At 36.8% G+C, this 26,384-nt stretch overlaps 1 protein-coding gene across 1 annotated transcript in view; it reads left to right on the top strand.

The window, feature by feature from the left end:
- The window catches only part of SPOCK3 (SPARC (osteonectin), cwcv and kazal like domains proteoglycan 3), a 225,988-nt gene that overhangs the window by 106,029 nt on the left and 93,575 nt on the right, over positions 1 to 26,384 (top strand). The window contains exon 4 of the mRNA XM_075091076.1: positions 1,413 to 1,527. Within this exon, the coding sequence (XP_074947177.1) occupies positions 1,413 to 1,527 (115 nt within the window). The remainder of the gene's footprint in view (positions 1 to 1,412; positions 1,528 to 26,384) is intronic.

The raw sequence follows: 26,384 nt of genomic DNA, 5'->3' as shown, positions 1-26,384 counted from the left end.
GAGAGCATAAATTGGCAGAAACTTTTCTTTATTATCATGTAGGCATGGTTACTTAAGAAATATGTTATACAGAATTAATAATGAGTAACAAACAGGACTGTTTGGCTCTTACAGTATTATAGCTAGAAATTAGTATTTGTAGTTTGAAGTGTAGCTCCAAGATAAGTGTGGATTAATGACTAAAGTACCAGCTACAAAACCCCCCACAAAACAGAAATAAGAGACCTAGAATATTGCAGGTAGAATTTGTATTTAAGGACAGACTCATACAAATCACTCACCTGCATATTTTAATATAAGTCTCTTTTACTAAAGTGTCATCTGAGTTATAATTTCTCGGTAAATTCAGACAGTGTCATTATTCACTGCTTAATGTTGAGTCAGAAGAACCTGGCTGTGTCGTAGTAAGCAGGAAGAGGAAACTACTTTCATGGTAGAAATACCAGTATTTGGGGATTACAGTGCAAAAATGACAATTGTTTAAAGAATGTGGTAGTGAGTACTTTCTTTGCTACGCAACAACAGCCTTTAGCGAATGGATGCTTTTCCTCTTCTCTGGGTTAATTGCTTATGGACCAAGACATCACCATTTATGTCTTATTGAATTATTACTGTGAAATGTGGCTTCGTAGATGCTATTATTTCACAGTAGGAATAACAAGAAATTGATTGAGTAGAAGTACCTTTTTTTCATTAGCATCCTGGCTTACAGCTTTTAAAGAGATCTTGTATGTGGAAGATGTGGCAGCCACCATCTGAATGAACGAATGTTCCAAACTCCTGATCAAATGACGTTTGCTTTTCTGACTTCTTTTTCATTACTTTTTGGCTTATGGTTTTATTGTGATTAAGTAATGTGGTGCTTCTGAGCTTTAAAAATCACAAACCTAATTCTGTTTAGAAGTGATATGACTGAAATGGAGAACTGTAGACAACAGAATCCAATTAAAAATGGTTTTCTTTGGGAATTTGGTGCTCTGAATGACATAATGGGTGTGCAGACTTCCTAAAAGTCCTAAGCAAATTCTAATATTAAAGTGTTTTCAGCTACAGTAAAACCCAGCAGCCTTTGATTGCCTTTGTTACAGCTGTTAACCAGGAGAGAATCTGATAGGGTACTTAGTATTTTTATAAATTAAAAATAGTGGTATTTTATGGGAATATACATAAGTATGCATGTTTCATGAAGATCCATTTTCCTACGTAAGGAATTTTGAACAGCTTCATATTGCATTATCACTGAGTGTGCTGCATTTTATCCTAGTAAAAATTGGTGCCTTTCAGTCCATCATACTGTACAGCAGCAGGCCAGCCCTCCTCCATGTACTTGGTGGGTTTTATGTGTGGTGTGTTTCTTTGCTTAATTGCATGTTTCTAGATAACTGTTAACAATTTTCTAAAATTATTTTTAGCTTTAGATCCAGCTAAAGATCCATGTTTGAAGATGAAGTGTAGTCGCCATAAGGTCTGCGTTGCACAGGATCAACAAACTGCTGTTTGCATTAGTCACCGAAGGCTTACACACAGGTAAATACATTAAACGTTAATCCTATAGACTTTTTTATAGTGTTCATGACTGACTGTAAACCAGAAATATGCTATAATTAGTTTAACTATTTAACACCATATGAGCACAGTAGGAGTGGATTTTAGAAGTAATTATGTATGCATAATTTGATTAGAAAGTTTAATATTTGGGTTTTTTGATAGGCTGGTAAACTAGGGGATGTACATATTTAAATATTGCAAGCTGCTGATTCAAATACATTTAAGGAAATACCAACTTTGCCAGTACTAAACGAGTATAACAATTGTGATAATGTCCTGCTGCTGTACATTACTTAGACTTCATAACTTCTTATATCAAGCTGGAGAACTCAAAATTGCCTGTTAAAATGTAGGTAATGACCTGTTATAGTGTAAGTTGTTTGTTTGTTTGTTTTTTTTTTCCTCCTCTTCTATGCATTCCAATTTTCTTTGCATTCTGGACTGGTTAAATATTAGGAAGAAATACATGATAAAGTTATTCCTGAATCTGCATATAGATGATTTTTAGTCTTACCTTTTTTTTTTTTTTGAGAACAGATCCAGATGTTCTATTTATGTAGGTCTTAGAGTGGCAAAATATTAATGTACTTCTGCGGCTTTATCTGGGGCAGAAAGTGAATATGTAGGGGGCTGAACCTTACACTTAGAGTCATGAGATTGTTGTTTGCTCAGGGGATGGAGTCAAGTTTCGTATTTGAGTTGGGATTTGTTTTTTTTCACTTCATTATGGGAAACAGAGCATCATGGTAACGCTAAACTTCAATAACATGATTCAAATAAGTGTGTGTTAGTGCTTTGCTCAGCATGGGCTGAAAAGAGCTAAGGAAACTAGGGACTTGCTTGTCTGATGTAAGAGGATCGTAACAAGCTTTTTAGAGAGCCAGTACAGTTTTATGAATGATACAAGGAATGTTCTTCTGAGTGTCTAGTTATGCTTAAATACACCTAGCTGTAGCTTTCAAACAAGCAAGATAGTACAAAAGTTTGCACTACCCTCAGTCTGCAGCTGTGTTTAATTAACAAAAAAGCTCTACATTATTTGTAGAGCTATACTGTTTATATCAAACAACCTCAATGAAAAGCTAGGCATTTTGGTTTGATAAAGCGTTATATAAGATCCAAGAATTATTTTCAGACAAAGCTAGGTAGGCTAATTTCAACTGCATGTGAACTGTTGGGAATGTGTCAGCGTCAACTGTGAAAAGAGAACACCATCATTTGAAATTTCTGAGAGGTATTACACACATTGAAAACAGTGGGGAAAATGACATCTCCAAGTTGAGTATACATGCAGCAGGTAAGGACTGAAAACTTCTAGACTAGATGAAACTCTACACAGTGTTTGAATTAATAACCATATTGACATCTGCCTTCATACCTGTATTATTCTTCCTAGAGTCCCTGGCACTCTCTTAGAGAGGTAATATTTTAAAAGGCAAAGCTTGTATGAATATAATACAATCTCACAATGGGAAACTTTGGAATGGCAGCAACTTGGCGATTGTGATAAGCACTGCAAATATAGTCTAGTAAGATAGATGAAGCAATTTTTTACTTATCTTGTTGCGTTAATAGTAGAAATCTGAGGAGTGGCTGGGGGAGACGCCCTACCGTTGAGTCACGAGGTTCAGACAGGACCCCCTTGCTTTCTAAACTCCTCCTCTGAGAGGAATCTGGGTGCAGCAAAGTCCAACAGTTTATTTTCTAAGGGTTGTAAAAGTAACCACTCATCAGAGTAGTTGTTGGCAGATGCTCTGGCCAGTCACGTTCAATGGGAGTGATCACAGCTGGAATAACAAATAGTGCAATTTATTAAAGCAACAGATACACAGGTTCCTTGGATTACTGGTGATAAGATTGCTGGTTACAAGACCCACATAAATACCAAAGATATGAGTACACGGCTAGGCTACAAGTATGCTAAACAAATACGAAGTGACTCTAATATGAAGCAAAACAATTCTAATACGTTAGAGATTTAAAGTGACTGTAGAGGTTTCCAATCTTACCCAAAGGCATCCCAGTGGGGGGGGGAGAGGAGAGTCTCAGCCTGTCGACTGGTCCCAGAAGTCAGAGTGATACACGATGGTATCTTCCCTAACACCCTCTTTCTCTTCACACATTTTATACTATTTTATCTTTCAGGTGGAGCTTCAGTGACTCTAGTCATACATACCTTTATTATGATTGGTGTAAAATTTCTTCGCTTTACATTTAAAAGTGTAGACTAGAAGAAATTCAAAGCGCGCGCCCAGCAAGGGGTGGTTGCACCTTAGAGGCAGGTAACTTTTGGGATGGAGGTGTGTTTTGGTATTATAATGATATTATAATGAGCAAAGTTCACTGAAAGGACAGCATTTTGTCAAAAGTACGATGGACTGTTGGCCCAGGGTAGCAAATATGCAGCGCACCAGCTCCATGGTACCTCGAGTTCCCATTTATCACAGAGCCTGGCCATGATGCCTCCGCACCACTCCACTCTCCGCACAACTCCTCTTAGAGTCAGTACGCCAAGTTCTCCTGGCATTGCTGACATCTAAGGTTACTAGGGAACTTCTGTGGAATGGATTCCTTACATATCAGCTGCACTCCACCTTAAAAGCTTCTTCAATGCTGTACCTTTTCTAAAAACTTAAGTTTAATTTCTAACTCACCTCCAGCGATTATCCCACATACCTGTTTGGAGCCAGAACAAGGATTTTTCAAGCTTAAATCTCCCTTTTCCCCCAGATTACCAAGTTCAAGGATAAATCAGTTGCTTTGTGCTTTCTTTTTAAATAAGTTTTCTTCATGCAGTCTGTGACCTTGCTGTACTATGGTAGGATAAGAGTATGAATAGCATATTCACAAGCAGTTGTGTCTGCTGGTCTCTATACCTCTATTAACTTCTTTAGCCCAAGATTTTATTCCTTCACTGATATCTGCAATTTGTGTGTTGATTTTCAACACAGCCGTTTATTCTTCCAAGTTCCCAAAGGACTAGTCGACTCACTTATAAGTCTTGGTGAAAATTAGATAAGAAAAGTTACATTATCAACTGTCAGGTTATATTATCTACCTGTATCCATTTCTACTGTATCAGTTGTGTATATTCAATCTTTTGGGAATAAATCTTCACAAAATTTCATCACAGTAATTTTCCTTTTCTACTTTGTCTATGTTCATGTGGTCTTATTCAAATATTTGATAATTTGAATAATTTTTTTTTTTTTTAAGAAAAGGCAGTTCAGGATGTCTTCTGGAAAACTAGAGACCTTTTTCATGGATTACTGGGACCTCTTCATAAAGAACTTGCCCATAGATTTCCATTTGAACATATTTGCTGTATAGATGCATAGATGTTCCAGAGATCATTCCCAAGACTCTTGCACAGGAAAAGTAGTTTTAAGCATGTGAACTGGTACAGTGGCAAAGACTATCCTCAAGAGACAGTCAGGGAAGAGGAGATTCTGCATACCTCCAAGTTAAATAAAAGGTTTATGGGCACCTTTGGGCTACCCCAGGAAAAGAAACCTGTAATACACTGTTACAGCTGAATAGATTATTCTGGAGTATCATCAAGTTGAAATTCTCAGATTTACAGTTAAATTCTCTGTTATTAGAAGCAACATTTCCAAACAGCCCTATTACCTTTTCCATAAAATTCTGTATATAAATTGTCACTCTTTGTGGCAATAGCCAGACAGAGAGGTTACTAATCAATGAAGGCTGATAATTGTATCAAATGGAGGAATCCCATTAATAATTTCTCTCATTGTTTTGTTAGAGGTTGACTTGCAGAAAAAACACTTAGGCATGGGCATTCTGTTATTCAGTCCATGCTGTCCTGGGTGTTCTTACCTGTACAGTACAAATTCCAAACTGCTGTAGCCCTGTATGGATTACTGAGGGTACCTCAGTCCCACACAGTGAAGCATGTGATTGGTGAATATCCCAGCCACCTGCAAAGCTGTTACTGACATGATGTGACATGGTCCAACAGGCTTAATTAATGTGACAGGACACTCTACTGATGTGATTTCACCTGTGCTTTCAGAAGTATTAAAATTTGTATTAGCTTAGGGATCTCAGCGCTGTGCTCTTGCTGCAGTGTGCTTGCCTTTGCATGGTTTCAAAACCAGCTAGTGCATCTCACTCTCCTTTTCATGGTGGTGTGGATCAGGCAAGCCTATGGTTTTGCTCTTTCTTCAGTTTCCATGGTAGCAGAGATCATGGTTTCCCCTCAGTCTTTAGGTACCGCACACAGGGCTTGTGTCCTTTTCTGGGAGACTGCCAAGATGGCAGGTCCCCTCCTAGTACATTTCTGCAGCACCACAGCATCCTGATGCCAGAGCATACTTTATGTACTGTCCTGGAAAGACTGAATGGTATTTGACAAAAAAGGTGAAATAAGTGTAATGAGAGTAGTTTGGAGTACTAGAGCCTCAGAAACTATGGGGGCATGGTTAGAGGTAAAAGATTTTTCTTGGTAGCAGGTAATTGCATTTGCGTCTTTGCTGGCTATAACTGTGTTGGAAGCTGTGTTCTGTGTGCTGTGCTCTTAGCTGTGCCCTCTGAAAGAAAGTACTTTAGGAGGGGAGAACTTGCAGGTTATATACTAATGCTATTTATCCAAGTACTTCTATGTGGATTGTTGAGGGAAGGGAGTAGCTGCCTGCACTAGAACGCATGATAAATAATTAAGTCTGGTGTAAAATAGAATTTTTCATTGATTCTTTAAAACTCTGCAGTTTGACATCAACTTTTCCTTTTGCCTAAATGATGCTTTACCATTCCTTTGTGCTTTCCAATTTATCTTTATTGGTTAAGTGATAGGCTTTATGGGGAAAAAACCCAGTAAAGTGTCTATACATGCAATAATGAAATGCTTTGGAGTATACCTTGGTCATTACAAATACAACTTGTAGAATATTGGAATAGAGTATTGCCAATATTGTGATACAGTGAGGTGAATGTTACGGCGACCAGCAGAGTGTTCATCATACTAATAGAAATTTGTCTACTCGTTTTAGTTTTCAGTAATTTTCAGGAGATTTAATTATTTGAATCTGCAGTACTGAGAATCTCTAGGAACTATGGGTTTACCCCGTGAGCTTGAGGAAGAGGAAATAAGTTAGGTGAATATTCAGCCAAAAGAGAATTGGAAAGGAAATAAAAAGGGGTGAGTCAAAGAAGGAGGGCTGTAGGTGGTAACGGATATTTCAGACTACCTGTAACGGAATGTGTGCTCTTCGTATATGCAGAGCAGCAGGTGGTAATGATAAATCCTTAAATCTCCACATACTTGTGGTTGCCACTTTGAGCAAAGAAAGAATTTGTGGTGATACCACAATACATAGGAACTCATTAAGGCCATGGAAAGCTGGTAGATAAACACGCTCAGAAAAGTTGAAAAGTTAGTCCAGCAATGAGCTATCATAGATTTGCAGGTATAGGAATACATATTATACACTATATATCAATACAATAGGACTATATGTTTAACAGAGAAATAGTCTGTTAAGGTCATCTTCAATTTGAAACAGACAATTATAATATGAAGCGATGACACATGTGAACTGCCAGAATAACATCATGTGAATCATAGGCTACTGTAGAAACTAAGCAGTGTATACGTGAAGTTCTAAGCTAGTAGGTTAGCTGCAGGTGAAGAGCAAACTCTAGAAAACTTATAAAAATGGGGCAGGGTTGCCACCCAGCAGAGAATTTTAATGTAAGCATAACAGTAAACATGGGATAGTGCCTGTGGTTTCAGTTGGATTACTTTTACTGGAATTCTTTTTTGGTACTGCATGGTTGTCAAGACAAAAATATTTAAGCTTAATGCTTAAAGGTGGAAGAATGTGGAGATGGTGGGGAAGCATCTATCTACTCCAAATGTTTCTCTTTGCTTTTATCTCAAACCAGCTGCAGGAGACAATTTACAAATGAGGTTAACTCAGTTGAGACCCAGTCATTATGCAGTCCATTCCAAGATTCAACTGCTTGCTGCAAGAAACTGGTGAAGTGATGACTTGCTTAGTAACATTTAGAAATGTTTTGTGTATAGGCTCTGGAAATGAGGAAATTGCAAGACAGTTTTGGGCCAAGTAAATCTGAGTGTCTCTGATATATTAGAACCTACTGACTAACCTCATACTGATTTATCCGAGTGGAATCTGGTAAAACAGTCTCTTTTTCTCTAAGTAAAATAAATGTACTGCATAAAATTGTTTTGATACATTAAACCAATCAATGTTTGAATGCATTAAATTAATCAGTGCATTAGATGCAGGTGCAGTTTTTCTAGGTGAATGTAAATGCCTCTCTTCTACTAATTCCCCACCATACATTATGCCCCCTACCCCCATTGCGAAGGTTCTGCTATGCTTCTTGTGGGTTTGTTTATGTAAAATGTGCAGATCAACACAACAGTTCCCTGCTGTGGGAGAAATAGATTGCACTTTTCTCTGCCATGTTACATCCATGGCATGTTAAGATGGAATTGAAACGTTTAAAGACTGACAGCGGTTACTTGTGTAAGGACCTTGAACTTTCTGTTGAATTTCTCACCATCTCCAATCATGAATTCCTAGGTTTCAGAGTAGGAAGCAATTGTAACACAATCCAGGTATACCAGATCTAGTTTTTATTTCACATATTGGGTATAGGAAATCTCTGGGGAATTATTTAGAAATATGGGATAATCCTTTTTGTAGCACATCTTTTTATTTATGACATTTTCTTTCTCTTTGCAGATTATGGTTACAGTCATTTACAGTCCCTTCTTTGTCTTTTTTTTGTACTATATTTTTCTTCTTTATTGTAGCAGCCTATACCTCTGTCATTTTAGTAGCACAGGGAAGGTGTTCATAAGAGGAATTGAATTGCCTTGTTATAGTGGTGTGCAGCTTTTTTGATCTTCTCTATGAGCAACTGATTCCCAATAAATATTAACTTAGCAATAGATTCTGATGATACTAGCAATTCTAAAAAAAGTTAACCCATTTTGTTAAAGTAAAGGTAGGAGAGGTGACTTCATCATGGTAAAAGCATTTTAGTTACAGATCATGATTTATCTGGAAAATTACAAGAATTCACTAGTAACGGATAGAGTGTCATAACAAGTAAGCATTTCACTAAGCTACAACAAAGAAACAAAAAATGATAATTACTCTCTTTGTATTAGAGCTCCACAAGGCAGGTTCCAGAGAAGTGTGCTGAATGGACCTGTATAAAATGTGAAGCTGGGTGGGAGGTGAGCAGTATAGAGGGCCTCATGATGCAGAATTCACTATTTTAAGAATTAAGGAAAGTGTGTTGGGTGCTATCTGGATAAAATATTTCCTGTGCTGTTTCTTAAGAGTTACATGAAATGATGTTAGGTTTAGTGAGAATTGTTTCCTGCCCCTAAGCTTGTGCGGAGTAAGACCTGAATTTAGGAATTAAAAAAAATTTTCTGATATCTTTGCCTGCACGTGCAGCCTTCAAGTTACCACAATTTCACTATTAAAGCATGTTAAAGAGCATTTCTTTATTATTAGACTCACAGAAGCTGATAGTGGTAAAAATGTTACATTACTTAATCTAATTTACTAAGTCAGGGCAGTGGTATAGTTTGATAGATTTTGTGTTAGCACTTAATCTTATTACAACTTCCTTTAGGCTTTTGAGTTAAATGACATTTCCAAGTCCTGATTTGGTTCAAATCATTGGTCATCTAGTCCATTATCTTGCCATGGACTTCTGCTCTCTTACAGTGTTTTTGAAGAATGTGGAAAACAAGTCTAGTTTTTCATATGAACTGGGTTATCAGAAGTTCCTCCCTGGCTGTGTTCACCTTGGTATTATAACATGAAAAATATGTTCTATCTCAGCTTTGCAGTGATGAGTGTTGGGCCCTGAAGCATGAGATGTGTTAACCTTTTCTTGTTACGGATGATGTGACAGAAGCCCAGAGTAAATTTCAAGTGCTGCAGAACTGTAACACTGATTCCACTGCAAAAGCAAACCGAAACGTCTTCTGTTTCCATGCTGTGGTACTGCATGGCTGAGATTATGTCCCTAGGCATAAAAACTGACCAAGTCCAAGTATGAGAGAGGCCCATTCGGTAAGAAAAATGCACGCTTATATGTACATGTAAACATGTACATATATATGTATATATGTATATATATACACATATGTATATATATATGTACGCGATGTATATTCATTTTTTCTGTTCATATCATATGGACACATGTATCCTGGTTTTCCAAAATATCATACTTTGCAATTTGAAATATTTTATGATCACTGTCATTTTACAATAAAAGAAAGAGGCTTTCCAGTTTAGACTTGCTACCACTAAGTTTTTGATTTAACAAAAAAAAAAAAAAAAAGAAAGAAAGAAACAAAAGCTTGTAATTGCAAATCTGTAGTTGTATTAAGTAGTCTGAGCAGTTTTGAAAGAGACTGTTAAAACTGATATGGAAGATGCTCTATTTGATTAGAATCAAACAGAGCCTTGCTCTCGTTTGATTAGAAAAAAGGAAAAGAAATAGAGATAGAAGGAACAGTATAGCTTAGTAGCTTTTCTGTATCTTTACATGCTGTGGCATTTTATTATGATTTCAAAAAAAAGACTTCCAAAAAACTGAAGCAAAACAAAGGATTTGCTTTGGGCAGATTGTGTGAAAGTTGCAAACACCACTATTTAGGATGTCATCATTTCACATTATAATGCTGCTGAAGAAGGCCAGCTGGTGCAGTTAAGTCCCTTATTGGAAATTTTAGTCTGATTCATTACTGTGATTTGTAGTTGTACACAGAAACACTTAATCATTCTTATGCTCCAAGCTCTATTGAATCTACTGAAGGCTTTCTGGTTCTTTGCATAATTTGTGCTGCCAGTCTGCCAGCTTGGCAGTGTTTCAAGCTTGTTGCATTATCTGTGGTTGTTTGCACAGGAAGTGATGCTGCATGAAGACTGAATTTACAGTAATTCTTTTGTAATAGGCTAATGAGCAACACTACTTCATTCACAATACTAACATTATATAGCTTTGATTAGTCCAATTATTGTGTAACTATGCCATTGTGATCGTTCTTACACTCTGCAAAGTACTGAAAAGAAAATTTGCTTAGCCATATCTTAATTGAACTTGTTGAGAAAATAATTTGGACTTTTTATGTTCTTAAAAGAGAGGTGAAAATGTGGATATTTCGGAGATTGTTATATGCTATGCAGTTTAATTTATTAAAGGAAAAAAGCAAAGCTTCTTTTTTACTAGCTCTTTCATTGTGTTGGGAAGGAAAAAGGTGACTAACACTATGCATCGTACATTTTCCATATGTTGTGAGGGCCTATTCTTTCCTTGGTGTGCATGTCTTCCTTCCATTCATTTTAGTGGGCGTTACGGACACACAGCTAGAGGAAAACAAGATCCTCTTATGGAATTCATTCTCCATATCTAACTTCTGCTTAACACTAACAGAAGACCCTATGCAGATGGCGAGAGCGTATATTGCAGTATCAATGTTGTCCCTATCAGCCTTACCATTTATTATGGTTGTAACTTAGCCATTCAATATTTCTACTTGTTGCAACCAAACTTCAAAACTCAAAGATTGCTCTCCTTAAGAAAAGAAAAAAATACTATACACTGCCACCCCAACCTGTGTCTGGAAATCTAAACCAGAATTTTTAAACTAGGTTTTTTAGTTTTGAGGGTTTTTTTTTTTCTTCATATGTAATATATGTTTTGTAGGAGATAAAGCAAACTTGAAATAAAGGAGACCTAAACAGAACTTCCCTATTCTACTTATTAGCAGAACAGGTATTTTCCACTCTACTTTTCCCATTCAAAAATCCATGATACGCCTATTCTTAAGGAAAATATGGAGTCCCACTCCAGAGTAATGCAGATGGACTTCAATTAATTTAGTAAGTCCTAGGCCTGCTTTTGTTTTACCTGGTCCTCCAGTAATCTTGTTCAGATTCTCAGTGGCCTGTAGGAGAGGGTGTGAGAGGAGTGTGAGAGTGACAATCAGTTGGCATGATAAGTTTTTCAGTGGTCATGAGTGCCCTATATTCCATTTCTGCAGTGAGATTACAAATTAGGATTGGGATTTTTTTTTTCAGGAAAATGGATCCCAGGTTTCTCTGTTTCTTTCTATGTTGCTGACCATGGTTGAAGGAACACTCAGTTGTACTACCTCCTAAAAGGCAGTAAGTTAGGACACTTCTGTTCAAAAACTAGAACACAGGAAAGAAATAGAAAGTGTGACGATCTAGGAAAGCATTGCTGTTAGAGTGTACAACTTCTAACTAACCCTGGGGGATGTTAATGTACTGTCTTATTAATAAAAAATGGTTTGTGAGCTTTAGTTGTTGTTGTTTTAAAATGGTCTTTTCCCTCACAGTATTCCTGAGAATCTGCTACTTAAAAAGATTGCCTTTTGGTTTAAGAATAATGATGAAGATGGTGCTTATAAATTATTTTTCTGTCTTTAACTATGAAGTTGTGATTGTAGTCTACAGCAATAAGACTCATTGTGGACTATTATGTAAACATTGTCATAATACAAAAATAATAAGAACTAAATCTTTGAATAGTCCTTTAACAGAAAAATTATGGAAAATTAATTCAGGAACAGTTCCATACCCCTTCTTACAAGTAAAGCTTGCCGTTTGTAGTGCTTTAAAAATTAGCTGTTGGCATCAGTTTTCACTATCAATTGTAAAATAGGTGATGCAAGCATTTGTAATCAGTTAGTGCTTAATTTGGGATTTGTTGGTGGATTGTGTGTTTGTTTTGGTGGTTTTTTTTTCTTTAAGTATTACTGAAATATTCTAACCCTGAGTAATGGAACAGAATAAAACTTCAGGATGCTTGTATGTGAGGGGTTCTTTTAGAGGTTTTAAAATTTTCATGTGGATCTGGATCTGATTATAATTAGGTGCTTTTATTATTAGCTAGTATCCGTTCTAACACATATCATTTTATGTGAAGGTCTTGCTTCGTAAATTCTGTTTGTAGGCTCAGAATATATCTCATTTTGCTTACATACCAGTGGTGAGAAAACTGCTAAGTGTGTGAAACTGAGAAGGAGTACTATTCGGGGAACAGAAAATATTCTACTAATTTCCGTTTGTGTAAAACAATACTTCTAAGGTTTCTGATGGTGGAAATACATTAATTTTGCAGCTGGAGATATTTGTCATGATAGAGTGAAGTATGTGCATATATTGGTACTTTACAGTAAAATGTACTGCTTTTGGAGACTAAATAGCGAGATTAATGACAGTAAGGCATGTCAGGAGTCGCTAAATGTTTGTCTTTGTTACATGGTCAGTTATATAAGGGGTTTTTTTTTTGTCTCTTTGGTAGTATTTCGATATTTCTCTCTCATTTAAAATTGAACACCAAAATTATTTTCATGTGTCCAGATTGTCAAAAGTAAGTTCACTTTTTAAACTGCTGGTCTGCTACAAGAGAACAGTAATATTTATTATACTTACAGGTATGCCTTCTTCCACTGACGTATCATTCCAGTACATGATATATATTCTATATCACATCCTTATTGCCTAAAAATAGATATATTTTTGTCATTTTATGGTTTAACCTACGTATTGGAAGACTTACGCCATACAAACACATTTTGAAAAATCCTTATGCAACTTCTGTAGTATTATTATTATTAGTAATAATAAATTCTTATAATCACAATACAGTTAAGGCTGGATTTGTAGCTTCCTGAATCTGTGGGATCCACTGCCTTAATTCAGGCAGTATCTGTACAGTTGTTTCAGGTATGCTTTGGGTTTATTGCACATGTGCAGACTTACCCACATGATGCGTGGCACCATAGATTCTCTGTCTGGAAATATCAGACAAATACTAAAATTCTGTTTAGACAAAACTTCTGGGTGAGGATAAGTAGAGGTTATACCTGAGGAAACCTGTACTCCTGTAGCTGTGACTCCAGTGTGCCCTGGTTCAGTTCTTTAAGGGAGGCTTCTTTCAAGTACAGGCCTTAAATAATATATTTTAACACCTATGGGCAGGTAAACTTTGGGGGTAAAATTAATATGAGCATTTTATTGTAGTAAGGTGTTGGGTTTTTTTTTTCCCCCCCCCCCTACGATTGCAAAAGTGCACAGAATTCAAGATATATCATAATTTTACTTATTGACTGTTACCTGAAGTCGTGGTTATAATAGCAATAGGTTAATACTCACAATGTAAACACTTCACCAATAGGCACAGACTTGCAATTCCTGGCCTGTTCTGTTAAACAAGGGAAAAAAAAAAAAACAAACAAAAAAAACCCACCAAAAAACAACCACCAGACAAACCCAAAAAACAGGAGAGAAAAAGCCTAATTTCTCTTCTCTCTTCATGACAACTTTTCTCCACTAACTGAGAAAACAGAGTAACTGACTACTAAATTAGTTCATAGCACCTATGGATCAAGCCATCTGAAATTATCATCTTGGGGAATATACAGTAATCAACACTTTTTCACTGTAGTTTAAGATTATTTAATTATTCACTTTTTCAAGCATGACTGTGCATGGTGACGTCATTTATGTATTCTGCTTTCTAATTATTATTCTTTCTACCTTAACTGCAGATTATTTTAATGCAAAGACTAAGTAAAAACTGTTGAAAGATACAACCATTTGAGTCTTAGAAATAATGTCTCTGGAAGAAATGTTTCACAGAGGTATATACCTAGGTGGGCTTTTCTTGTCAGAGAGTTTGACATATGTAAAAATTCATTACTTTGTTGTAATTCAGGGATTGCTTAATTGCTTGGTCACCTGAAGATCTGGGTGCACAGGTGTTTTTGAAAACATTTGCATGTCTTGAAGAATGAATTCCCCTTGACTTTGCCTTCATCACTTGCACATTCATTTCCAGTGAGTGGTGATAGTACCAAGATTTGCATACATGTGAAAGTTAATTTTAAAGTTCTGATCCCTAAATTCAACACTAGTCATGTTCTAAACTTTTGCTGTTGGGCCTTCTTTTTAAAGAAAACCCCAAACATCATCTCCTGTCCAACCCCAAGCTCATTGGTACAAGGAAGAGGCAAAGAAGAGGAAAGATTACCTGAGAGTATATTTAAGCTGGGAGTAAGTAGAGCAGTAAACATATGACCCCAAGGAAATGGGTATTCTGAGGAAATGAATGATTGGTTTTTCATCTTTGGGGCATGCTGCTGGAGTCTATAAAAGGTATGAATGCACATCCAAGATGATCTGGATTAGAATTAAATCACTTGCTCTTAGAGATCATAAAACAAACTTGCGTGCTACGAATTAGGATCTGAGGGTTTGCTCTGCCCTTATTCATTATTACAGCCAAAGCTGGGGACCCATATACTTTTGACCCTTATACCCATAAAATTCTCCTTCATAGGGGACCAAAAATAGCAACACTTCTAGGGCGACTTTAGCCCTACATCTTGCAGATCTGAGGCGTCTTCTGGAATACTGAATTTTCATATTCTAGAAGTGTACTGATGTCGTAACCATTTACTTCAAAGTACAAAGGCTGGAGGTTTTTTACCTACACTGCAAGACTCTTGTCATGCTCTAATTCACCTCTCCTATCTTCAAATTGTAAAAGAAGGTAACTTATGTTAGAATGAATATTGTCTATATGTTTTTCTGAGAAGCAAGCACAAAGTGCCATTATAAAGAACTCGGGAAAGGTATGCAGATGTAATAGTTATAAAAGCAAACAAAACATCGAGATTTGTAAAGAATGGTAAGGACAATAGTCTGTAAATGTTACAGGATCATTTTATGCATGAGGTCACACAATTTATATGTGTTAATAGCCCTTGGCCACCAGGATAAATGACACACAGCAGAGACAGAAATGCTGCAGAGCTGTTTAAAATATGATCAACGACCAAGAGAGACTTCTGGAGGAAAAGGCGCTGAGAAATGGGCACCTAAGTTAAAGCTAACATAGTAAGAAAGACCATGACAGGATTTTCTCTCTGGAATCATTGCTTAGTTACTTTCATCTACCATCTCATAACGAAGGAACAGGGAGTGTACATGAGACAGCAGATTCAAAACAAATTTTAGGAACCTGTTTAATTTCCACGTGACCCTGCTGCCAGAGAGCATGCTCTTGGTCAGCACTGTTGTTAAAAAGATGGTTTAGAAATGTGTGGAGAGCTAGAACAGACCTCTAAACTAGTATACAGGTAAGATGACCAATTTTTCTGAACACATGGCAAACATGTTCTTAGCAATAGAGGTGTAAGCTTTACCAGTGGTGACTTTCGTGTTAAGTTTTTAGTATGGCTGCTGTCTAAAAGGAGGTCCTGTATTTGATCACCAGTCTTGGACACTAGTCCAGTTAGATACCACAATCTACTTTCTCACCAAAGCTATTCAGAGACCAAAAGGTGCAGTTATTTATATTTGCTTGAACCTATAAAGACTGCAATAAAAATAAAAATTGAGCTAAACTATGAACTACAGAGGGAAAAATACTACTGGAAGAAGTAGCACTGTCTACTCCCAGGATTTTTAAAAGCAAAAAAATCTCACTTTTGTGCAAACAGGTGTTTTCCCAAGCAAATTATTAAGTGCTTTTTGTGCCCAACAGTGGGGGCGGAAAATATCTTTTTCCATTTATGTCATCTCGTAATAGATTACTTTTTGCCTTCTCCTCTGTAACCACAGCCTTTTTGTCATTCTTACTACATTGCAGTTTTGGGACTTTAAAGATGGATTTGTGGTTCGTCTTTTAAAGCAAAGTATTCAGAAATATGTTCAGCTCTGAGGCTGAGTGGTGAATTCGTTGTTTTGGAGAGTCATGACTTCGAAGATGAAATTAGGCAGTTAAATTAGGACAAATGTTGTGTTTTGGTATGCAGAATACCGGGGTGCCCAGCTGGGGCACCAGCAAGGGCCCTAGTTATATGAAGATGGAGTCCCTTTAGGAGCAACAGCAGAGCAAAAGCTGAGGCCTGAAGTATCTCGTTTTTCAGAACAGTTTAAAATAATTTTTTAAAATATTTAGGGAATTTTCAAAACTCTGTATTAATTTGCAGAATGTAGAAGGCAAAGTTTAAACAAAAAACTAAAAGCTGAATGACAGCTCTTGGTGTTACCATCATACAAACTTTTATTATTGCTATTTTACCTTTTATAGCATGTTTTTGTTTCTTTAGGATTTTAGCTGTTGACATTTTACTTGTAGTTTTCTTTGATGTTCTTCTCTGTCTTCAAATAACTCTTCTCCATTTTTATGTACTACTTTGCTCTTTTACAGTACTTCATGTTTTCATTTGGCATGGCTTGATGTTCATGTACTCATGCCTGCAAAAACCTGAAATAAGCCCTGGTAAGAAAGGCTTTATGGGGGCTTGAATATAGAAGGGATGGATTATGTATTATCCTGTTGGTACCATTTTATGCAACCCACATTAGAGTAATTAAGGAAGGAAGAAAGAAAAAAAAGGAAGGAAGAGGCTAAACTGAGGATGCTTATGTACCTTAATAGCAAAAAAACACCAAATTAAAATAGGACACTTACTGACTTTTGTAATGATGGAAGAACGAGTTATATCTAAATTTTTGGCTACCAAGTTATTTTGTGGAATCAAGTTGAGATTTTTTGAAGACACAATGGGGAATATAATGCAACATACAGAAAAGAGAACTTCTGTCATGCTAGACTAAATAACAGGAGACAACATTACAGTAGTTAGTAAAACTTCTTTTGGCAGTCTTATTGACAATTTGTTTCTCTTTCATATCCTGGCCACAGATATTTCAGGATGGATATTTCTGTTTTACATTAAATTTTCATCTTTAAAATGATCTATTTTATTTATTTCTGTGAATTAACAGCCAAGAAAACCTCACACTTTCAATCTATTTGATTTTCTTGCCCCAAGCAACAGCACAAATAATACTTCATTTTTTTAAAAATAGCTTTATTTATAGATGTCAATGAAAATAGCAAGGTTTTGTTTTAAACTTATTGGTTTTTTTTTTCCAGTACAGCAATATCCCTGTCTATCTCTGTGAGTTTAATATATCTATGACAAAAGCAGCCTAATAAGTAAAACTAACTATGAATTAATTGAAATCGGAACTTTTTCAAGCTCTAAAATTTCACACTTACAGCATATAAAAACTGCTAAATTATTTCCTAATTATGAAGGGAACATTTTTTCCCCCAGCATGAGCCTCAGTGTTAACAATATTTGGATTTGATCACAGAGGAAAAAAGAGTATTGTAAATTAAAACTAGCTTTTGGAGAACATCAGTATTATTGCAAAATAAGATTAAGTTTTAAAGAATAAGGGCAAACACAAGCCATATGGGTCCAACAATGCTACTGTTTCTTTTAGTAAGTTTAGCTAGCAGTGCTTTGTCAAATTAGGTTTTATATTTATCAGAGTTTTCCCCTTTCCCCCTATTTGTCAACACAGATTTTGATATTCATTGAGGGAATTTCTGCATATTTGGCAATATGGCTCACCACAGTGTATGGGCCTGTTGCACAGTGAATGTGTAATAGAAGTGGTACTCTCTGATGCTTTGGGCTTGCCCCGCGTATACATGAGTTTCATTGCATAGTCAGACTCTGAGACGAATTAGTTGTCTGAGATTTAAGGAGAAGCACTCCCAACCTATGAGAAGCTCAGCCTGTCTTCAGTAGTAAGCAAAGGAAGGGTTTTTAGCCTAAAAGCTTATCAGTAGGGCAATTTAGTATAATCCAGTGGATGATCCTCCGTGAATAGGTTGACCACCCATTTTTGCTCAATTATCATTTTATTATACACTTATTGCTATATATTTGTTCTGAGCAGACCTCTACATCAAGTGCTTTATCTTCCCATTTTATGATGTTATCAGAAATTCATAAATTCAGAAGATGATATACCTACAGAAAAGATAAGAAGTTGAAAGCCATTCTGTCTCTTTGTTTTTTTGTTTTCTTCTTCCCCTCCTTCTGGTGGTGCGAGGGAAGTGGTGCTGATACATGCTCTTCCATCTGTCTAAAAAGCACTTGGAAGAAGATAGTATAATAAGTTGACAGTTGGCTAGATGATCTAAAGGTATTTTGGTTTTCTTAGAAATGCAGTAGCTGTTAACCAGTGCCAGAATACAGAAGTTTAGTTTTGTGAAGCACTGACATGCAGATATACCTCATTCTCTTAAAAACTCATGAGCTGTAAAGCAGTGTTATTTGCAGCTTGCAAATGCTCTTCTAACACCTGATTAACAACATAATCTAAAAACATCACAGCCTTTGTCATGAGTTGAAATAATCACAACAGCAAAACCAGTTCAAGTTAATCTGATTCATTTTTCATTTAAATACCTTATAGAGATTACTTGCAATCCTGAACACCATTGCGTAAGACAATTTTCTGTCTTCAGTGTGTGCTGTGCCTTAGAATCTATACTACAGGCATGATACTGTGATGCTTTTGAAATTATTTCAGGAAGATAATGTATTTTGGCTGTAGAATAAAGGGCAAGTAAAGCTAGCACTAGCATTATCAAGACAGCTGGCCCATTTCAAGCCTTATTGCTCCTCCGCACCAGGCAATAGATAGCATATAAAGAGGCTTCGTTCTGTCTATTATGTGGTTTTCTGGTTTAGCAGAATTATTCTTGATTTAGACTAGTATGAGAGTAGAGTCCAGTTTGAAGTTGTTTAGTTAAAACAGGTTTCCAGGGTAGGTAGAATTAGATTACACAGTGCCTGTAATATAGCAGATTAATGTAAAAAACCCTCCACTTTTACTGTTTAAGCAAAACAGGTGTGGTACTTCTGGAGGTGGGGAGAACAATAAATTAAAACTCAGCCATGCAGAGGAACACACTGATGAATGGAGTTAAGTACTGTAGAATGAAAGCCAAAGCAGGAGGGGGGAAGGGAAGGGAATGCTCACTGTAAAGCTGTGGTACAGGGCAAAGAACATTTATTAGAATGGATGGCTGCAAGGGTGTGTGTCATAAAGAGTTTTAAAGAACCCTGATGCACTTACGATATTAAGGGATACTTAGATCCCTGAACATGAATACTTTGGATGTGTTCTTTGTAAAACAGTCTTATTACTCCTCACAGGCATAATGAAGAGCTTGGAATTGCTAAATACAATCTGGTGAGGCAGATACTTCCTTATAGCTGTCCTTGAATTCTGCAATTTTGGCTCAAATTAGTTCTATGTTACATATACATTAAAAAATCAGCTATTAAGCTTGAAATACACTGCCGTATGTGGTATTAGAAAACAATTTCAGGTAAATTTTGCCCTCTAAAGAATTGATAATTCTCTATTCTTCTCCCCATGTCTCAGTTGGTATGAGAAAAGATGTGATGATGGTGGAAATGTCATCAGTATAAATAAGGTGAAAAGGAGAGACAAATAGCAACTGTAGTGAATACAACAGAAATTTGTTTTACATTCAGAGCTAAGAGACTCAAGTGGAGCATGTTGATTTTAGGATATTTCCAGAAGTTATATTGTGCCATACCCTTTTTCTTTTGAAAGTGCTAAAACTAAAGCTGATAAAATTAAAAACAATGAAACATACAAAAATATATTAATACAGTAAAACATTCAAAGGTAAATAGTACAGCAAATCAATTTGTCAGTTGAACAATTATTAAAATATATTAAAATATAAGCTTCATCTTCTCTTTATGGGGAGTGGGCGGGAAAAGGCAACTGAGGAATTTTTTTGGTAGTTTCTGGCAAGGGAACAGAAAGAGAAAGCTTGTACAAGCTGCATCCATTAATATCAACCATACTGTATTTGTTTTCATTTGTTTTCCCCTCTAGTCTCATGATTTTGTCAGCTAAACCTGGGATTTTTGCTATGCTTATTTTAAGTCAGTGACTTTAAGGTGTATGAGCAGGCATAGTGTGAGTTCTGCTGACAACTGCACTAACGAATCAAGACCACAAGACTCAAGTGGATTTGCAATAAATGTGCACCCATATCTCAAGACATATGGATTTATGAAAGGCAGGTCCTGCTTGACTAACCTGATCTCCTTCTATGACCCCACTCAGTAGACGAGGGAGAGGCTCTGGATGTTGTCTGCCTGGACTTCAGTAAAACCTTTGAGACTGTTTCACACAGCATCCTCCTAGAGAAGCTGGCGACTCATGGCTTGGATTGGGTGTACTCTTTGCTGGGTAAAAAACTGTCTGGATGGCCAAGCCCAGAGAGTTGTGGTAAATGGAGTTAAATCCAGTTGGCGGCCAGTCACAAGCGGGGTTCACCAGGGCTCAGTGTTGGGACCAGTTCTGTTTAATACCTTTATTAATGATCTGTATGAGGGCATTGTGTGCACCCTCAGTAAGTTTGCAGGTGACACCAAGCTGGGTGGGAGTGTTGATCTGCTTGAGGGTAGGAAGGCTCTACAGAGAGACCTGGACAGGCTGGATCAATGGGCCAAGGCCAGCTGTACAAGTTTCAACAAAGCTAAGTGTGAGGTCCTGCACTTGGGTCACAACAACCCCATGCAACGCTACAGGCTTGGGGAGGAGTGGCTGGAAAGCTGCCTGGAGGAAAAGGACCTGGGGGTGTTGGCTGACAGCCGGCTGAACATAAGCCAACAGTGTGCCCAGGTGTCCAAGAAAGCCAGCAGCATCCTGGCTTGTATGAGGAATAGTGTGGCCAGCAGGAGCAGGGAGGTGATCGTGCCCCTGTACTCGGCACTGGTGAGGCCGCGCCTTGAATATTGTGTTCAGTTTTGGGCCCCTCACTACGAGAGGGACATTGAGCTGCTGGAGCATGTCCAGAGAAGGGCAATGAAGCTGGTGAAGGGTCTGGAAAACAAGTCTTGTGAGGAGAGGCTGAGGGAACTGGGATTGTTTAGCCTGGAAAGAGGAGGCTAAGGGGAGACCCTATTGCTCTCTACAACTGACTGAAAGGAGGTTATCGTGAGGCGGGTGTTGGTCTTTTCTTCCAAGTAACAAGCAATAGTACAAGAGGAAAAGGCCTCCAGTTGTGCCAGGGAAGGTTTAGATTGGAAAACAGGAAAAATTTATTCACCAAAAGGGTTACCAAGCATTGGAACAGGCTGCCCAGGGAAGTGGTGGAGTCATCACCCCTGGAGACATTTAAAGGACCTGTAGATGTGGTGCTTAGGAACATGGTTTAGCGGTGGACTTGGCAGTGCTAGGTTTTAGGTTGGACTCAGTGATCTGAAAGGTCTTTCTTTCCTAAATGATTCTATCCTTCTATATTGATATACATTGAGGTATAAATGCATGAAATTGCGATGATAAGAAGCCTGCTATATTAGAGTGACAAACCACCACATTTAAAAGTGTTGACAAACTTAAATGAACCCATAGTATGACATTTGGATCTGAAAAGATCATGTCAAATACAGAATTGGAATGTTTTAGGGATTTGGGAGTACTAGTAAGAATCTCTAGTAATAATTTTTAGAGTTGTTACACCAGTGCAATCATGTACCTGGGTGTTTTAGAGCTCCTACTTGAGAGAAAGCAGCTGTGCATATTTTTCCCCCCAAGCGGAGAATGTGAGGAATCATGGGACAGGCATAACCATGTTAAAATCTGAATAGTGCTTAAAGTACTACAGAGAGCATTGAGTTGTCTATGACTTTAATGATTACTTGAGAGTGGGGGAATGCAGTAGTCAGCCTCCAGCCCTGGATGATGAAATGTGGTTTAGGAGGCACATGCAAATGTTGTGCTTTCTGTTCCTCCATACTTTACAGTGAGTACACAGCAGGAAATAGACTGGATGCTGATGGTGTTTGGAACATTATGTCCCAAGGTCCTTTGTGCAATCTTGCAGCCTCAGCGCATACGCATAGATATGACTAAAGTAATCTTCAATTATGTATAGAGAGCAGTTGTAATATCTGTAGTTGTTCTAGTGGAACGTTCTCACAATACTGTGCCATTTGAATGCCCATAATTCAGGAGGAATATGGAGAGTTAGAGAGTATTCAGAAAACAGCCACAGAATAGCTGAAGGTCAGAAAACATACCTTATCATGAAAGACAACAGGAACATTTTATGCATTTGTTTACAATGGAGGATTTGTAATAGAGTAAGAAGGCTGTGCAGCTACTATTTTAATACATATTTGGAGACAAACTTTTTCACAGGCTCCCAAAAGTAGCAAAGGTGTGTTATGATTTCACAGAGGAACCCAAATTAGAAAGTCAAAGGGTACCTTTTTCCAACTTTGCAAAATACAAGTTTCCTAACGTGTTATGTGAAGCTTTTTCTTGTTATAAAGCAGGTGATGATAGTAGAAATGATAAACAGTTTAGTCTGACATGAAGTAGTCATCTCTAAATAGTGTCAAACCTTTTTTTTTCCCATGTACTTGCTTTGAACAGGGCATGTTGCCAGACTTATCAATAAGTTTTTGTGCATGATATGAGACATGCGTACATTAATCATGAAATATAAAATAAATATTGCCATATGATTGTTTGTCCAGCTGACAATTGAGTGTATATTCAGTTTAAGCTTTCATTCAGGCAGGTGTGTATTTATGTAGTTCAAACACCATATGGACAGCACATCTTGATAACAACAGATTCAGAAGAAACATATAATTGTACCTGCTTATGTAGGTTTTGCCAAACAAGACATATAGGGTTTGTTTTGGTTTTTTTTAATACTGCAAATGACCCTAACCCCTCCTGAAAAGCCTTGCAAATAGAAAAAACTTAAAAAGTAATATCTGTGACCATAATGAAGTTTTTCTGGAAAGAACCCTGTAAAATGGAAATCAAGATAATAAAAATATTTATAAGGGCCTCATTCTTTATCATCAGATGTGCTGATTTATATTGTATTCAGCTGTTTACACCTGATTTACATTTACATAGCGATATCTCAAGTCTAAATATGTTTGAGAGGTGTCCAGCTGTGTTTTGAAGCTTAAAACAAATTAATGACTGCAAGGTCTACCATAAAGGAGGATGGTCAGCCAAACTCCTTGAATGTGGTCAGCAAGCTCCTTGTGATGATACAGTGCTGTGATTTATTTAATTATAACTAATGGTAGCATTTTTTCATTGAGAGGCAAGCTTTGCACTTGACTGTGGTGGTAATTCTTACATCTTTGGTACTATTGATGTTCTTTCACAACAAAGTTGTGTAGTAAGAATAAGTTCAATAACATATGCATGAATTTAGCACCAATGCTGATTGGACCATAGGCCTCTGTTGTTGTGTCAACACAGACCCTTCCTTAAGAAAGGGTAAAAAATACAAGAAAACAATTTTAATTTCTTTAGCAAGTCAAGAAATAATCACGTTCAAAAATAAGAATTGATTATTAAATCTTATTTACAAAAAGTGCATTTGACAATATTTGTATGAATAGGAAGGTGGGAAAAAAGTGTTCTGTGTTTTTGTAGCTCTTGTAGTTCAGCTCTTGCAAAAGTTGAAGAGGCATTTTTAAATATACAATTTGGAAATGAGTGGAATGGTAAATTAGTTACTGAATATAAATTAGAAGATGTGAAGACAGTTTCATAGAAGTCCCTTGTAAATAGAAAATATATGTTCATGTTCCCTGCCAGCAGCCTTGATCTTACGAGTGCTTCTGTGTGGGAAGAGGCATCACAGGACTGAGACAATATTATTTCATACATTTCACATTCCTGACAAACAGTGAGGATACAGAGATTATCAATGTTATTCAAAATAACAAAAGGTGTTCTTACTAAACTTCATGACATTGCTGTCTCATTTGTCTGCCTAGGTATCACAACATTGTAGGAAAGTTTGCGTAACCATTCTGACACGTATTGGCACTATTCCTGAACTGTTTTTGCTCATTTTAAGCAAAGAAAAATATCTGCTTGTTCCTCTTCTCCCTACCCCAGTCCACTTGAGGCTGAAAAACATCAGTTTGATTTTGTAGAGACTTGTACTTCTTTACATATCTTCACCAGTAAGTGTCCTGGGTCATATCAGAAATCATTTGACTTCTTCCAGTGCTGACAAGTGAAGCTGGTTTTAATGAAATTGGAGTTTTTTAAACTGATTGGGCTGACCTTATAAAGATAAGAATGGCAAATATGTTTGTCTGAGAGAATTAATAAGTGTGAAATTGAAATCCTAAGAGAAGGCTAAAACATTATTTCCTCAGGTGTTTACAACTGTTTTGTGTTTACTACTGTTTTGTGTTTACTATTTTATTCTGTCACTGACTACTCTGTCAGAGTAAAGTATAGCACTCAACACTTAGAATTCTTTTCGTAAAAAGCTGAAGTTTACCACAGTTGAAATAAGATGATCTTAGATTCTTCCTTATTCCATGACCTGAAAATGAAGCGGGTCAAGATAATGCTGCTGTCAGTAGGCAGTCCCAAATATTACCTGCTCTGACTATGCAATCTCATTTTTAAGCTTAAGTTAGAGGTATGATTAGTGTTTTAATATGTATTATATGGTAAAAGCACATCAATATTCATAACAACTTGAAAGTTAATTGAGAGTTTTTCAATTATTGGTGTACGTGGGGGAAAAAAAACACAGAGGCTAATTTGTGTTAATAACAATTCCATAAAAATTGGTAGGAAAAGACTCTTAAGAATAACTTTTTCTGAATACACAGTTCATATGTATTGCACATAAAACTGAAAAAAAGGAATCTTCAGTCACACAGAAGAACTTGTACAAATTTTATCACTACATGTCACTGTTTATTTAAATACAAAGCTGAATCTTACAGCTGTATTATGTATTCTGAGTTACAGAACAGAGGAAACAGATTCTGAAACATGTGCCTTTAGGGTAGCAGTGGACACAAATCCAAAGAAGTGCTCTTGGGAAAGAAAAAAGTAACTTTTCTGGGAGATTAAAAAAAAAGTCCCTTTATTTGACCCATATAAAAACCAAGAAGGTAGTAGAGCTGCCAAGCAGTGCTAAAATCTTTGGAGGAAGATGAGTAGAGGATACTACTGGATTTTTAGAGTGTAAGAAGATTTGATCAGATACATTTTATGAGTATATGAGGAAGTATGAAAGGGTTTTTTTGGTTGTTGGGTTTTTGTTGTTGTTGTTTTGGGTTGTGGTTTGGCTTTGTTTTGTTCTTTTTTTTTCCTCCTGAAGGGAGTTACATCATTTCAACATTTATGTTATGTCACTGCTGGAAGGGTGATATGTTTTCCAGAATGTTACAAATGCTGTTCATGAGGATGTGCCATCAAATTGAAGTAATTTTACATTGGCATATGAATAGGAGTATGCCTCCCAGTAGATAAGAGGTTAGTTTACTACATGAAATGGATCTTTAAAAAAGTAAACAAACAGATGAGTTTTGGGGAAAAAAATAGCAAGTACAGAAAGAATGAAAAATTTAAATGGTCAAGCTGTACATTATTTTAACTCCTACATTACATCAGTCACTTTCCAGAAGTAATGTTTCTTTAGTTATCTTCTATACTTACTATTCAGGGGAAAAAAAAGCATGTTCTGGTGAAATTGATCATTAACTGATCTATTCCACCTATAAGCCTACCTAAAGAGTTGAATAAAGTTTTGAAAGTAAGTTTGAGGCTGCCTGCTGGCTCTCAAATTCAAGTGGTTGACACAGCTGACATGCATGATGATAATATTAAAGGGAGAAGATGGAAATCCTTCATTCAGATGTTAAGTACTGAGATGCTTATAAATGGACTCTTCTTCCTTGTTCTCTGTGTTCATTTTCAAGTGAACACTGTGACTGTTCCCATGCGAGGGAAGGGGCTGGGAGCATGGGCAGCAAGAGTGAAACTTGCAGTTACAAGGCAAAGAGAAAGACAGACTGTGTGCGAATCACTCTGTAGGGTTCTGAATGTGATGAGTGCAAT

This window comes from Phalacrocorax aristotelis, chromosome 4 (assembly GCF_949628215.1).
Source record: "Phalacrocorax aristotelis chromosome 4, bGulAri2.1, whole genome shotgun sequence".
NCBI classification, from domain to species: domain Eukaryota; kingdom Metazoa; phylum Chordata; class Aves; order Suliformes; family Phalacrocoracidae; genus Phalacrocorax; species Phalacrocorax aristotelis.
This window is presented reverse-complemented; position numbering and strand designations above follow the sequence as displayed.